This window comes from Actinia tenebrosa, unplaced genomic scaffold, assembly GCF_029948245.1.
Source record: "Actinia tenebrosa isolate PJP-AT-01 unplaced genomic scaffold, QUT_ActTen_1.0 PGA_scaffold6__47_contigs__length_16458017, whole genome shotgun sequence".
Classification (NCBI taxonomy): Eukaryota; Metazoa; Cnidaria; class Anthozoa; order Actiniaria; family Actiniidae; genus Actinia; species Actinia tenebrosa.
Genome location: NW_028292583.1, coordinates 12,426,146 through 12,440,354, shown reverse-complemented (window position 1 = coordinate 12,440,354; position 14,209 = coordinate 12,426,146). Strand labels below are relative to the sequence as shown.

General features: G+C 36.7%; 3 protein-coding genes across 3 annotated transcripts; 1 reads left to right on the top strand and 2 right to left on the bottom strand.

The window, feature by feature from the left end:
• Positions 1–1,013: 1,013 nt before the first annotated feature.
• LOC116287766 (integrin alpha-D) lies at positions 1,014–6,387 on the top strand. The gene is made up of 4 exons (XM_031694448.2): positions 1,014–2,587; positions 4,224–4,281; positions 4,707–5,285; positions 5,546–6,387. Exons 1-4 carry the CDS (start codon positions 2,234–2,236, stop codon positions 5,554–5,556), a joined length of 1,002 nt encoding a protein of 333 aa, XP_031550308.2. The 5' UTR covers positions 1,014–2,233; the 3' UTR covers positions 5,557–6,387.
• On the bottom strand, positions 6,387–9,560 carry LOC116287762 (uncharacterized). Its single transcript, XM_031694442.2, has 4 exons — positions 9,169–9,560; positions 8,458–8,767; positions 7,890–8,328; positions 6,387–7,555 (listed from the first exon to the last, which is right to left on the bottom strand). Exons 1-4 carry the CDS (start codon positions 9,479–9,481, stop codon positions 6,716–6,718), a joined length of 1,902 nt encoding a protein of 633 aa, XP_031550302.2. The 5' UTR covers positions 9,482–9,560; the 3' UTR covers positions 6,387–6,715.
• Positions 9,561–11,167: 1,607 nt separating this feature from the next.
• On the bottom strand, positions 11,168–13,666 carry LOC116287816 (uncharacterized). Its single transcript, XM_031694515.2, has one exon. The coding sequence runs from the start codon at positions 12,941–12,943 to the stop codon at positions 11,963–11,965; it is 981 nt and encodes a 326-aa protein (XP_031550375.2). The 5' UTR covers positions 12,944–13,666; the 3' UTR covers positions 11,168–11,962.
• Between the last annotated feature and the right edge of the window lie 543 nt (positions 13,667–14,209).

Sequence of the window (14,209 nt, the reverse complement as noted above, 5' to 3'; positions counted from 1 at the left end):
TGGGGCTCACTGTACACCAATTCAACGGATTTCTTTCGGCAATCGACCCGAGGTCACGCCGGAAGAAATACTTTTGTATCTTAGGCCGTTAAGAAATACACTCACCATAATTTCGAAGAAAGATTATAAAGTTATAAATTATAAGTTAAATACTTTTGTATCTTAGGCCGTTAAAAAATACACTCACCATAATTTCGAAGAAAGACTATATCCAAATCCAACCCGCATTTACCAGAGTTAATATTAACTCTGCATTTACGATACGAAGACTTCCGGCGTGACCTCGGGTCGATTGCCGAAAGAAATCCGTTGAATTGGTGTACAGTGAGCTCCAAGTACGGGTCAGAACAAGCGAGGTAGTATGTGAATACAGGCAAATTTCATGGCTTAAAGACGCGAAGACTAATCTCTAATGCGACTTTCTCGGTTCTGTAGGGATGTGAGAGAAGGGTCATGACTAAAATTTGGCGCTGGAAAGAAAATTCGAAGACGTACGAGGTTTCAAAGACCCGTGATGGTTCGCTTTTGGGACTCGAGTTTCCAACCTTCTCTTATTTCTTACTGGTGGGGGAAAAAATCTTAAAACGAGCTAAGTTCAAAAAATAACCACGCAGAGCGAAAGAAGTGCTATTTCTCAATGATCGGGTAAAATGTCGAGGCCTTATTTCACGTTTCAAAGATTTTATTAAAATTTTTGATGAATCTCCATACATTTCCTTATAACAGGACACCACAGAAACCAAGCTTGGGCTACCTGTGGGTAGCCTTGCCATCTCATATATACACAGGAAGCCCACCTAAAATAGTAAATGGGGGAGGAAGAGGGGGAGGGAGAGGGGGAGGGGGGAGGGGGAGAGGGGGGGGGGGTGAGGTGGTAATTATTTGATATTTATTATTGATTATTATGCTATATCATATTCATTGTTTATAAACTTCAATGTCAAATTATTATAGGGAGCCAATAAAATACGTTGTTGTAAACCCTAAATCCCCCCCCCCCCCCCCCCAGGCGATAAAGTTAACCAGTCACGTTTTCTATTTCAAAGAGTCATTAATTATTAATTAAGGATAAATTGAGAATATATATTTTCTTATGAGCTTAATAATGTTCCTCTTTTTAAGAGTCTGTTTGCAGTTTGTGTGGTGTGTGAAGGTTTTTAAATACTAAACTAAATAGGTCAAAACGACTTGTCTGATCGAGACGAGTTTATTAGAAGTGGATGAAAAACACAGGAAGTCATGATAACGATCTATGATAAAAGATATGCCAACATTAATATTTAATGTATTAAAACTCAACTAGTGAAATTATAAAATCTACAAATGGAAAGAGGGGGCAATGTTTTCTTCCACACTGAAGTACATGATTGTCTCAAGTTTTTTAGAAGAAAAACGGTAATTACATAATTATCCCTGCATGTGTTATTAATTGACAACTAATTGGTACGACGATCATAATGAATTACGCATGCGCAATGGGTTAAGTAGGAAAACAAACAAGTTGGTTAAGTCTGACAAGACCTACTACCTAAGTGTCTACAACCATATGAATCGTACGGGCGATAAAATCTCTTAGATTAAAGCTGGTCCCTGGAACTTTTGGAAGTTTCTATCAGAATATATAATCAATAGAAAAACAAATTGATAATAACACTCATGAGTGTCAGTCGAACATACTGATAATGATGTGAGCCGGTCAATCTATAGAAGCTTTATGTGGAAATAAAATGAAAAAAGGAAGAGTGACTAGGAAAAACTAAACTGAGAAAGTGAGTTGCTATGAGCAAGTTTTAAACTTGATAAACAATCACTCTAAATAATTCTCAAATTCGTCGAGAAAATAAAGCGATGTCAAACAAAACTGACTTCTTGGGGCTGTATTCGATTGGTTGCCTCTGATAATGATATAACGCATGACAGAATGACAATTTTCTAAGGGTAATATTGACTCTCTTCAGTGATGAAAATTACATTAAGTGGCAATCTAGACCTAGTGGCCTCGAATTGTCATATAACCCTGGAAGCTTAACGGGAAAAAACTATATTAATTTGAATACTGTTTTGTTGGGGCAACCTTCTGCGATTTACGACTCAAAATCGTCTAATTTGTCCAATCTTATCACTGGCAATATTTGAAGGAGAAAAACAATTTAAAGATTTTCTCTTAAAAAAACTGAACAGCTGCTGTAGAAGAGCGAAAATAACTTGGACATCATCATCGTTTCTGGTGAATATGGTCGTGAAGGTGATTATTACGTTAGTCTGCACGACACTGCTGATGGTAATGGTGTTCATTAGTGGACAACCATCATGTACCCAAAAGTGCCCCAACTCGTATGGACATGTTATCAACTGTTCCCTTAACAGTCCAGATCATTCAATACGTTCACAAACGACCATCTCTCAGCTTCAGTGTTTTGATATGTGTATAAGACAACCTGGATGTGAGTTTTACAACTACGTCAAACAAGCTGGGAATGATACATGTCAGTTATTCAAAGATCTTTGGTCTTTTGATGATCAAGAGAAAATGGTTGTGCATCCTGGAGCCACCTTCACATGGATAGCAAGGGATAAATATTTACAGGTTTATTTATTCATTTATATATTATTTCTTTCTTTCTTTCTTTTTATTTACTAAAGTAACTGATAAAAGTAATGAATGTTTATAATCATGATTTTTAAAAGATTTCTGCTCTTTGCCCAATGCGCAGGCCAAAAGTCAGGGGACTTTTTTTTTACAATAATGACACTTTGAACACGAGTTTTTTAATGCTCTTATTTCCTGAACTTTCCACTGTTTTAAACCATCTAAAATGAAGCATTGGGTTCAAATACACCGAGTAATCACAATAAATCTTATTTTTTAAGTGAAAAAACTACAATATTGACGACGAGGAGATTTTTGTTTTCAGCTGTTTTTTATTGACCTGATTTTCATGGATTAATACAAAGTATTAGGATAGTAAGCCAGGACAAAAGGTAACTTGTAATTGAGCGCAATTACTCTAATCAGTCTACTAATATAGGCAAGGCTGCCGACTGCAAGTAAAGTCCTACTTACAACCAGTTATGACACTGCTTTTTTGTTGTTCTAATTTATATCCATCAACCTTTCTTTTCTAACCTAACAAAACTGTATGATTGATATCCTACTTACAACCAGCAATGTTTTTGTTATTCTAATCCAGTTATATTCAACCAGTCTCCGGCTTTCTCACCTGACAAAAATGTAGTGAGAAATTCGAATAATGCTATCAAAATTTTAGCTAATTTTCTTCTTCTAATAGAGACTGAGAAAGAAAACTCGAATAAAGCTAAACAAGACAATAATATTTGGACTAACACCTTTTACAAATTATGAACATTATACAAGAAATCTTGCTGTGAAGACAATAACTTCTGTCAAAATTTCAGTTTTCTTCTTTGCTCAAAACTTATTAGAGTAAAAAAATTGAAAAAAGAAGATACATTATTGCGATTAGGGGAAACTTTCAGCAGCGATAGTATAGGTTTAGGTTTAAACTTCTACTGACAAATTAAAGTAAGCTTAACCACGAGCCGGTGTTGAGTGCCATCTCAGAGGGGAAGTAAATTTTCCCCACGACATCTTTAGCAATATAATATCCCAAAAGGTGTTATTCGATGAAAGTTTGTTAGTGACATATTGATTAAAGTTCCATGCTGATAAGTCCAGTTTCTATGACACCTAAAACTAATATTAAGAATCTAATCATTACATTGTTAATGAGGAGGATTATGCTATTTTTGGATGAATTTAACTAATATGGAGAGTTATCTTTAGAGAATTATTTTAGTACCTTGGCCAGGTGAATATAGAATCATATTTATTTTATATACATGTGCGAGACTTCAAACCTAGAGCACTAGATGAATTTGCGCATAAATTTCGCAAGGAATTATGGGTGATTAACGTTTGTTCGCACTCTCGAACTTTGAAGAAAATAATTAAGCTTGTTCTGAAAAGTTATCTTGAACTTGACGCTTCTCGTTCAATAAAGTTTATAAGAGACACTCCCACACTCTTCCAAGAAAATCCTTAATGAGATAATTTTTTAGAGTTTTATGCTAATTTGTTATCTGTCAGAATTCTTGAATCTCATTGGTTGATCTAAGATTTCACATGATGGTCAACTCAATTAAAAATAATTAAGCTACCGTTTTTTACAAGCTCAAACCAGGATTGCTTTTATTTATTGTAGTGGTTGTCCCCAGATTGTCCAGGAGTCAAGAGCCTTGCTTCAAACGACTCGTTAATTGGTAAGCCTCAATTATAATCCCTTATTATAGTTAGGCGAAAAACTGTTTTGTGCGGGGGATGGAAAATGGTTAATAATTAATGATCATAGTTTTGAATTTACCAAGCTGTCGTTTAAATATCAGTTTAACTAATACTGAAAATTTTGAGTAATGACGATTGAGATTCATCAGGGTGCTCAGATTCATTGTCGTCGTTTCCTGTTTACCAGTTTCTTGTATACTGTATCCGGCTCTGAGTATAAGCCGTTCCGAGGTTGAGGAAAAAACTGGGTCGAGTTAGTATTACAGTCCATTGTGGGACTATTTTAGGGGACATATTTCCAAGATGGCGTCTATTTTGTCCCCTAAATGTCCCAAAATGCACTACATTTACAAAATCGTTACAGTCCGTTTTTCTCAAATGGAATGGTTGATTGCATTTCCAGGTTCAATCAAGAAGCCTCTTGATATTGCTTTTCTGCTGGACACGTCTACTGATCACGAAAGAAACTTTAGGCTTGAAAAAGAATTTGTTTCTAAAGTTCTACGAAGGTTCAAGCAGAGTTCCCGCTACACCAAGGCAGCCATTGTGGAGTACAGCACAAATGCTGTGGTGACGTTTTCGTTTAATAACTTTACGACGCCATCAGTTTTCGAGAATTTCCTTCAAAACATTCCTTGTAAAAAAGGAACAACAAGATACGACAGAGCTCTTTATCTTGCCGAAAGCCATCTGTTTTCAAGCCAAGGGGGTGCCCGTCCCTTTGCTCACAAAGTGGTCATTTTGATCACCAACAGCGAGATTGAGAATAGCGCCAATGATGAATATAATCTTATCGAGTTAAAAAAATCTTATGAGAAGAAGTGCATTCATTTGTTTGCTGTGGGTATTGGTCTCGGCAAAAAACCAGCATTCAATGTGGCCAAGAGACCTGGGAATGGTACTGAAGATTATTTATTAAGGGTGGATCATTTCTCTCAGCTTGAAGCACAAGCCAGTCAGTTTTCCAACAAAATTGGTGCAGGTAAGTTGATGATACTATTAAATGCACAATATATATGGAGCAAATGCACAATTACGGCACGGCAATTGAACTTTGAACTTTTCAGGGACCGCTCATTATTTATTGTCTGGGGAAATAATGTCATCTACCCAATCTGATCGGGTTTGCTGGGGTTGTTACGTGCCGTGCCCCGATATTTATGCCCCGTTTCCAACAAAACGTCTTATTTAGACGCTCCTCTTTTCCTAGTCATTGTAAAAAACCGTCTTTACTTCTTTCAGCACTCGACTGATGTTGGTCCAGTAACCTGCCATTGTCATTAAAGACCGTCTAGATCTTTTTCCTTCAGCACTTGACTGATGTTGGCACTCATATATCACTACATAGCTTCCCTATGGTAAATGGAGTCTGAAAGACACTATTCACATTCACTTGAGTACAGTTATCAATATCAATGAATCCAGACGTTAAAGAATAATTGCTTGCTTTAGAGGTCAGACAAGTCTTCGTGTACAGGTATATTACTCGTAATAATGGTAATGTAAATGTAAACGCTTATGGAGAGTCTAGTTAACATATAGCTTTATCATGACAACATAGGGATGAATGCATTAAAACTCCAGTAAATTAGGTAGAAAAGGCCAGATCAGGAGAATTCATGAATCGGGTTTGTATATACATAATGTACTATAGTGAAATTCATTGGCTGAGGAGTGAAAACCACGTTAAATTTCACGAGAAAACCGGTATTAGTTTTCGCGTTTATTTGGTGTTTTGATTGGAAAGAATGACGAAACATTAAGATTTAAGTCAAAATTCAAAGAGGGTTCCCTTATTTTTAATGCGACTCCACCTAAAATAGACGCTTGTATACGTCATCTTTAGCCAATCAGCGCGCGCATTTAAGATGTGCTATGAGATTCTATATAATATTATCATTAGACATTTATAATTTCATAAGGGATGGTAATACTAAACAAAAATTCGTCGGTAAATGGAAAGAAATTCTTTCATTTCCTAGTTGGGTCAAAACAGATTTCGATATTTAAATTTGTCAAGTGATTTTGAATAAGAGCTGTTTAGTTCAAACTTGTTTAATTCTATTTATTATTACGTGCATGGTTTAATAAAGTATACACCAACTTTTTTAAAAAATGTTGGCATTTAAAAATACATTGTCGGCCGAATGAGGCTCACTCACATTATTCATATTGCAGTTTTTCAGCTGTCGAACATTCATTCAAGTTACCGATCAACAAAGCACTTTGCCACTCTTAATGCTTTGTCTGTATGCAATCACGCTACAAATGCCGGCCTAGGATATCGACTACCCAGAATACCCCTGGATCTTAGCTTGATGATTTAACCCTTTCAACCCAAATCGGTTTTCCAATTTGCTTGGTGAATAATAATGATACATCGATAGTCATATACTAGTATGGGACTAGCTATCAAGTAAATACTGTTAGTCGATGGTTCCCACTATCCGCTACAAACGCGTGACCTTTGCGATTAACCGCCACTGCATACGGCGTATCTAGGCAACCACGATCAGAACCCAGTCTTCCAAAACTACTGACATATTGCCCGTCCATATTGATTACTTGAATGCGATGATTCATACTGTCCGCTACGAGAATGTTTCCTTTATTATCTATAGCCAATCCCCGTGGATTCATAAACTGTCCTCTACCAATACCAGACCGACCAAATGTACTGTAAGACTTCCCGTGGCAATGAAATACTTTAATTTGGTGGCTTTCGTATTCAGAAATAACGACATCACCATATTTGGTGACTGCTATACCGCTGGGCGTACGAAGGTACACGGGCCCACCTATGAATCCAATAAAATGGCCGTCAATACGAAACTTCTGAATCCGATGGTTTGTGATATCCGCAGCTAGAATGTGTCCTTCCTTGTCTACGGTTAGTGCAGATATCGATGGCCTTTCGTCCCTTTTATTATATATAGGCAGAAAATTATGCGAAAGCATTCCATCTGAGGTGAATACTTTAATTATTTGGGAGTCTGATACGATGATATTGCCCTTCCGGTTGACCGCAAGTGCTGCTGGGTAAGTATTGTTCATTGTCAGGGCTTCTCTGATTGGATAACCCGTCTCTTCGATGATGTGGACACGACAGTTTCTATGGTCTGCTACGAATACCACGTCCTTACGCGTGACAGCTATACCACGTGGGCAATCGAACTGTAGAGAGTCAATCCTGTTACCATAACAACCTATGGAATATGAATTTTCCTCCAGAACATCGTCATACTTTAAAACCTAAAGAAATATAACACAACAATGAATGAGAATGAAAAATGATCCTACGAGGGCCGACCAAAGGATCATTATGTGAGGAACCTTAATGGTATAGGGGCTCTCATGAAAAGGAACCATTCCTGGAGGAGTTTTAGGGGTCTTTTTGTAGAGGGACCATAACACTATAATCCTAATTAATAGGGGCTCAGATAAAAGTAGCCCACTCTTTGACAAATGGTTTATTCGTTAAGGCCCATCCTATTCATAGGGGCCCTTCTGAAAGAGGACCCGATGCAAATTGTGTCCTAACAGTATAAGGTTCCTTGGTACTCATATCTACAGAATATTCAATTACCTTTTGTGGTTTACCGATTTCTTCCAGTCTCCACGCAGGAACACTGATTGGTTTATCGAATACCGGATTCTTCTCAGTTTTCTCGTATTCCTCTTGTGTTTCTTCTAGTTCTTTCTCGATGTCCCACGCATTGATCTCATTCTGTCTTATCAGCTGTCGTACTTTTCGTATATCCTCGAACGAGTCCAATATTTCCTGGTCAACCTGAACCAAATCTTTGGTTTTCTCAAGAATCTTTAAGTTTATTTGGCGCACTTTTTCTCTCTTGGAGTAAAGCTGTTTTTCTATTTCTTCGTTATTTTGTTTATATTTTTTCAACGTTTCTTCTTTGTCTTCTTTTTGCTTCATCAAAGACTCGAGTGACTTTTTTGATTTGTCGTTGGAATGTTTGTCGAAGACGCTCACACGTTTCTCACGACTCCCTCTTTTGATATTCAACCTAAAAGTATCAACCGACGAAACAAAAAACAACAACATAAGTTTCACCTATTAAGCATTTTACTAGAAATACCTTCAATTTTAATTTTTCTGAAAAAATTTATTGATGCCCTAAAATGATATGTTGTACCTCGAGTTCTTGAGAGCCTCTTGTAAGTTTTTCAGTTCAGCTTCCTGTAGTTTGATCACCTCGCTGCTCTCTACGTCTCGTTCCTCCAACATATCCCTCTCCATAGTTTCTGTTCGTAACTGCTCTGATAACATGTCCACGTCTTCGTACTGTGAGATGCATACTTCTTTATGACTATTGAGCAAATCTTCCTTGTTTTCCAGTGTGTCTCTCAGATCATCTCCTGTTGTCTTGTAGTTTTGTATCTCTGCTGCTTGTCTTTCCATGATGACACGAAGACCGCTTAGTCTTCTCTGTGCACGTAACCGCTCTACACCACAAAAACACACACACGGCATTAACATGGAAATACTTTAGGAAAAGAGCAATAGCAATAGGATGCATCAAGACCTGTACTGAAAGTATGAAATTATGCCGGAACCTCACGCTTAAGTACGCTATCATAATTTAGCTTTTTGAAAAAGAGGTCTGTTGTACGACAGGGATGAAAGGAATGCTATTTTTCCATATGAAGAACTGCGTGACAGGATTCTTTTTGACGGAAGAGTGAGATAGATTTCAAAAATCTTTATTCCAGACAGGCCAACTAAGTGAAACAACAAAGAAAAAAAAGGTGACCGCCTATTGCAGCAAGCTAACAAAATTAGGCTTCTAGTGTTTTGTATAATGAAGCGTTTGTACAATGATACATGATTATGACTTGAATATTACCTTGTTTTACTTGTCCATCTAGTTCAACTGAAGACTTTTTGAATTCATCTACAAGTTTAACCAATCCGTCCTGCTGACACCCAACAAGCAAGCTCCTTAAAAATGCTAGTTTCTTGTCCGTCACTATCCCTCGCTGCTGAAGCACCTCAGTAACATCATAACCAACTCGAAGACTCTCCAAACATTCTTTATTCAAATGTCCTTGTAGTTGTAGTTTGATTAGCCGGACATTTTCTTTGGTTAAGTGACTAGATATTGTCCCTAGCAAAACATTGAAGGGTGTCAAAATGGAAGTCTCTTTATCTGGAACCATTGCTCTAGTACTACTGATTCCTGTCCATGGTGTGTCTGTGTGTTTTCAGTAGTTGCTATAGATGCCCAATCGTACAATAGTTTAGTCGGTAAATGACTGAGTAATCAAACGGGGTTCATTGTTTGCAGAGCAATCGATGTATATCAATAAGCACTCCTATTGTTCATCTAATCCTGAATATATCTTGGTAGACAATTAATGTGGTGTTTATGACTTAGTGTTTGACTGCAATTAATGAAGTTGTAGGTTTGTTGTTTATTGAGGTCGTGTCAATTCTTTGGCAACTCACTCGTGGGTGATTATTTGTTTGAAATTATTTGCTTGCTTGTTTTTTATTAGATTAAATTTTCCTCTTGCCCAAGGTAACCGTACTACAACTCTCTCTCTCAAAAAGAATAAAACATTTGAGTTATATTACAATACCGGGGTATTACGAGTATGGTGTATACGGCAAAATTCATACCCTAACATATCTACGGCGCTTTCAAAGTCCGTATAAGCGAGACAGGTAGCCAGTAGAGATTTTAATTCAGTTTAGGGCGTGACGTGTTTGGTTACAACTAACAGATATTGTTCGTATCAAGGGTTTGTATATATTTGTACAATTGGTAATCAAAAATGTGGTTCAATATTGCTCACAAACAACAAAAGTAATCGCAAACCAGGGTATAATTGACACTTTAAAGCAAATATTTATTAAGATAAACATCATTTTCACTAGACAAATACATGCTGCTATGAAAGCCTTTTTTATTGAACAACTAATTTGGAAACTTATTTGAACGATTAGAAAAAGATGTCATACGTGCTCAAAACAACACTACCATTAGCCCAGTAGGCACCAGAAATATCTCCACAAGATAAGTGCCATTAAGAACCTCGTTAATGAGATCATTAAATAGGTTTTAAACCTTGCAATTTCTGTCTGAGGATAAGGATGAAGATAAGATAGAACAAAACGACTAATAGTGACGGGTTTTTGTTATAAACATGTTTTTCGTCTCTTTTTTTATCGATTTCATCTCAAAAACAACCCAAAAGCGGAACGTCATTGTCGCAAGAACACTGATAAGGCAGATTAATGCAGACCCAAAATTAGGAAATTTGGAAAAATAAAATTGGGGAAAAAAACAAAACAAACAAAAGAAAAAGAAAAAGAAAAAACAAGACGAAACAATAAAAGGAAAAGAAAGAAAGAAAGAAAGAAAGAAAGAAAGAAAGAAAGAAAGAAAGAAAGAAAGAAAGAAAGAAAGAAAGAAAGAAAGGAAGGAAGGAAGGAAGAAAGAAAGACAGGAATAACAGAAAAGAAAGTAGGTTTTGAGGCTAAATAGCGTTTTTGAAAAACAAGAAAATGTATGAAAATCAAGCTTTATAAGCATGATTTTTAGTCGACGGTCATGTTTTGAATCTTCATATAAATATACTCCTATACAGTCGGCGCCGCCCAGACACCTATTAATGCTGCTACAAGTAGATTGACATAAACATGTTCCCATAACGTGTTATTCCTCTTGATCTGATACTCAACCATTAATGGATATTAGTATTTATCGTTATTAAAATCGATTGTTATGTCTAGTTAACTGATGTAGCCTAATATTAGTATTGGCGTCTACAGGCAAATATATTTTCTTTTAGGAAAAAAATTGACTAAAGTATGAAAGAAGACGATGACGTCAAAGCCACTTTAATCAGTTGCAGAAGTGCCTACTTTATTCGAGATAAGGGTTTTTGTTTCGCATCGCGACGAAAATTGAAATGTTTCTGTACAGCGTAACTTATTTTGATAAGTTACGGTAATAATAGCTATTAATAGTTGTATTTTTTAACCTACGTTCCTTTACTTTACTGCCATTGAAATTGTATTTTGAGACTATTGGTTTTCACCTGAATTATGACTCGCTCATTTTGTCGTACTGATTGTGGCATTTATGTAGCCTGCAGTAATGAGGGGTAAGTATTTCTTTTTCTCTGACCTCATCACTATCATTTGACTTAGTTAGCCGTGTGCGGGGTTAAACTAAACAACTTTTAAAGATGTCTAAAGTAGAAGTCTGTGAACGAAGTATAAGTCTTTGGCTAACACTTTCAACACCAACACAAGCATCAGCTACATAACTAATAGTAAATAAATAAATATTTAACATTAGCTACATACACAGACTCATTTGTGTAATACTCTTTTAAACAATGAGCAATTCATTTGTTCTTGCATAGATATCTGTAAGAGCAAAGCTGCAACGAGTCTGCGGGCGAATGTTGATTATGAGGCATGCATTGTCGCAGGTAGTCACATGACCCAAACATTTTAAGTATAATTGTATTGTATAAAAGGTAAGATTATGTAATGGCTTTGCAGGTCCACCAGTGCCCAGCAATAGTGAGCTATGCTCAAAATATGTTATCCTTGTTCAATAAAGAAATATAGCTTACATTATGATTTTATCTCTTAATTATTCGCAGAATTGAAATATATATTTTTTACGTCCATGCATTTGTTGGATGCCTGCTTGCAATAACGGACAGTCGTCGGTTTGTATCAGTTTTATCAGTTTTATTAGTCCTACTCGTACCCTCTTCTTGCTGTGTAGTATTCGCTTGATCATCAATATTATTAGATGTCAAATATGTTTCTGGATGGGGATCAACGTCTGAGTCAAAAGGTGTCCAGGGTATCAGCTCTAACGACTCAACACTCCTCAGAAAAGCTTTAACTGCGTCTCTTTCTTTCAAAATCTCTTTTTCACGTAGATACCTATAAACATCCATATCTACAGCATAAGTCCTTCCTCTTTGTCTAGTAGGAGTTCGTCCATTTTCCCCAGTCTTCTTAATAGTTTCTAACGGATTAAATTCTGGTACTTTATAAAATGATGTTTTAGTAGCTGGTGCACTACGCGCTCGGTTGATTCGCTGAGTTACACTATTCAACTGCCTTTCCCAGAGTCGGTTTCTTTTTTCCAGTGCTGTCATTGGTCTTGGCATGACATCTTTCTCAGGTCCAACCTTGGTATCAACCTTGACTTGCTTATTTGTATCATCAGCGTCAATATTTTGGGTTTTCTTCGCCGGTTCACAAGATTTCGATCTTCGTTTATTAAACCTTGGAACGGCTGGTTTAGGAAAAGCATTAAGGCATCGAATGTTCCTCATGTGTTGATAAAGATCTGGTTGATATTGAAGCGCCTTTTCAGTCTTCTCTCTCTTCTGATCCAGATCAGCAATGGCCTTTTCATGATTTTTTGCAATCAGGACACTTTTTGAAAGTTTATTGTGAAAGCGATTTACAGCCAGTCTTTGATCTATAGATATTCTACTAACGCGTTGCCTCTCTTGTCTATTTAGACACTCAAGTTCCTTTCTAAACTGAACCTCCTCTTTCCAATTAGCTGAGTGAACTTTCTGGGACTTCTCTGAACTTCCAACTTTGGATTTCTGTCGGTCAATATAGCTTGAAAACATCTCAGGCTATTTCCATATATGTTTGATCTTTTTTCAAGTCTTCGTGACAACGACTTTGTTTGTGTCGTTGTCTAAGGTAAACCTTGCTAGAATTATTCAGCGAGTGGCTTATGGCTACCTAACAAAGAAAGTAATTCGGTCTGATTAACATCACTTGCTTTCCATAATCCATTTGTCAGGACATCCATTGTAATGGTCTATCCAAATGGAACCATCTCTTTTACCCTTGAGTTTTTCTATAACCTACAATTCAGCACTCTATTAGAATCCATTATAAGTATTAACGCATTGAAAAGATCCGACTTTAATTCCTGTATCTTCCTGAAGGACTCTTTATAGTCTTTAGTATCATCCACAAGAGTCACTGTCGCTACCATCATGGCTTAAACATCGCTGACAGAGTCAAAGATCACAGCGTTTTTAGCCTAAATAAAAGCCCGTTGCTAGGAACTAAACAGCCTTAGACGTACAAATAGCTAAAACAAATGGAATAATGCTAATGAGTCTGTTTACTTTTGAGCTTTCCTTTGTTCACGTTCGCAAGGCACTTAATTAGACAATATTTTTCCAAAGTTTACGAAACCGAACTATATTTTTAGTCGTACCCTTAATTAAAGAATTTCTGCTCTGATCGATCAAGGGAGAAAGTTCAACAAACACTGTGTAGAGGTACTCTATGAGACTATGATAATAAGTTCAGGATGAAGGCCCATGGAGAGACTTGTCCAATACATACAGATGAAAGGTCACCGTGCAATGATCATCAAGTAAATATTTCACTATATTGAAAAACCATGTGTGACATCTTCGCAAGCACAACCTAGAATCTCATTTTGCATAGCGAGATTTGTATGTATTAAAAATTACGACAAAAATTGGTCCTGAAGGGAACGTTTTGTTTGAACCACCCGCGAGATGTTCGGAGATAAGTCGGGAAGTATTCGGAGTCATTCGTGTTGGCTTGTTCATTGGCTTGCAATCATTCCTAATAGTCAATTCAAGTGGCTATTTTGGTAGATGTCTGTAGCAATTATTCCTTATGAGGAATTCAAAATGGCTACCAGCATGTCATCCAACATGGCCGCTATTCTGTTTTCATTTCTTCAAGTGGAATTGACTGCAAGGCTCATATCTGAAGTTTTAATTTAAAAAAAGACTACAATTAGACCAATACTGCATGAGTTAGCAAGATAAGTGGGCACTCAAGAAAAGAAGGCTTGCTTTAGATATAGTACTACTAGTATACCTCAAGATAAGTGCGTAAGC

Bases quoted from the DNA above. Each gene is read 5' to 3' on its own strand.
- LOC116287766 (XM_031694448.2), top strand. From the start codon at position 2,234: ATGGTCGTGAAGGTGATTATTACGTTAGTCTGCACGACACTGCTGATG. The intron at 2,588-4,223 runs GTTTATTTATTC...TATTTATTGTAG, and splicing joins CAAGGGATAAATATTTACAG to TGGTTGTCCCCAGATTGTCC. The intron at 4,282-4,706 runs GTAAGCCTCAAT...TTGCATTTCCAG, and splicing joins TTCAAACGACTCGTTAATTG to GTTCAATCAAGAAGCCTCTT.
- LOC116287816 (XM_031694515.2), bottom strand. From the start codon at position 12,943: ATGTTTTCAAGCTATATTGACCGACAGAAATCCAAAGTTGGAAGTTCA.
- LOC116287762 (XM_031694442.2), bottom strand. From the start codon at position 9,481: ATGGTTCCAGATAAAGAGACTTCCATTTTGACACCCTTCAATGTTTTG. The intron at 8,329-8,457 runs GTACAACATATC...TGATACTTTTAG, and splicing joins GAGGCTCTCAAGAACTCGAG to GTTGAATATCAAAAGAGGGA. The intron at 7,556-7,889 runs GTAATTGAATAT...ATATTTCTTTAG, and splicing joins AAATCGGTAAACCACAAAAG to GTTTTAAAGTATGACGATGT.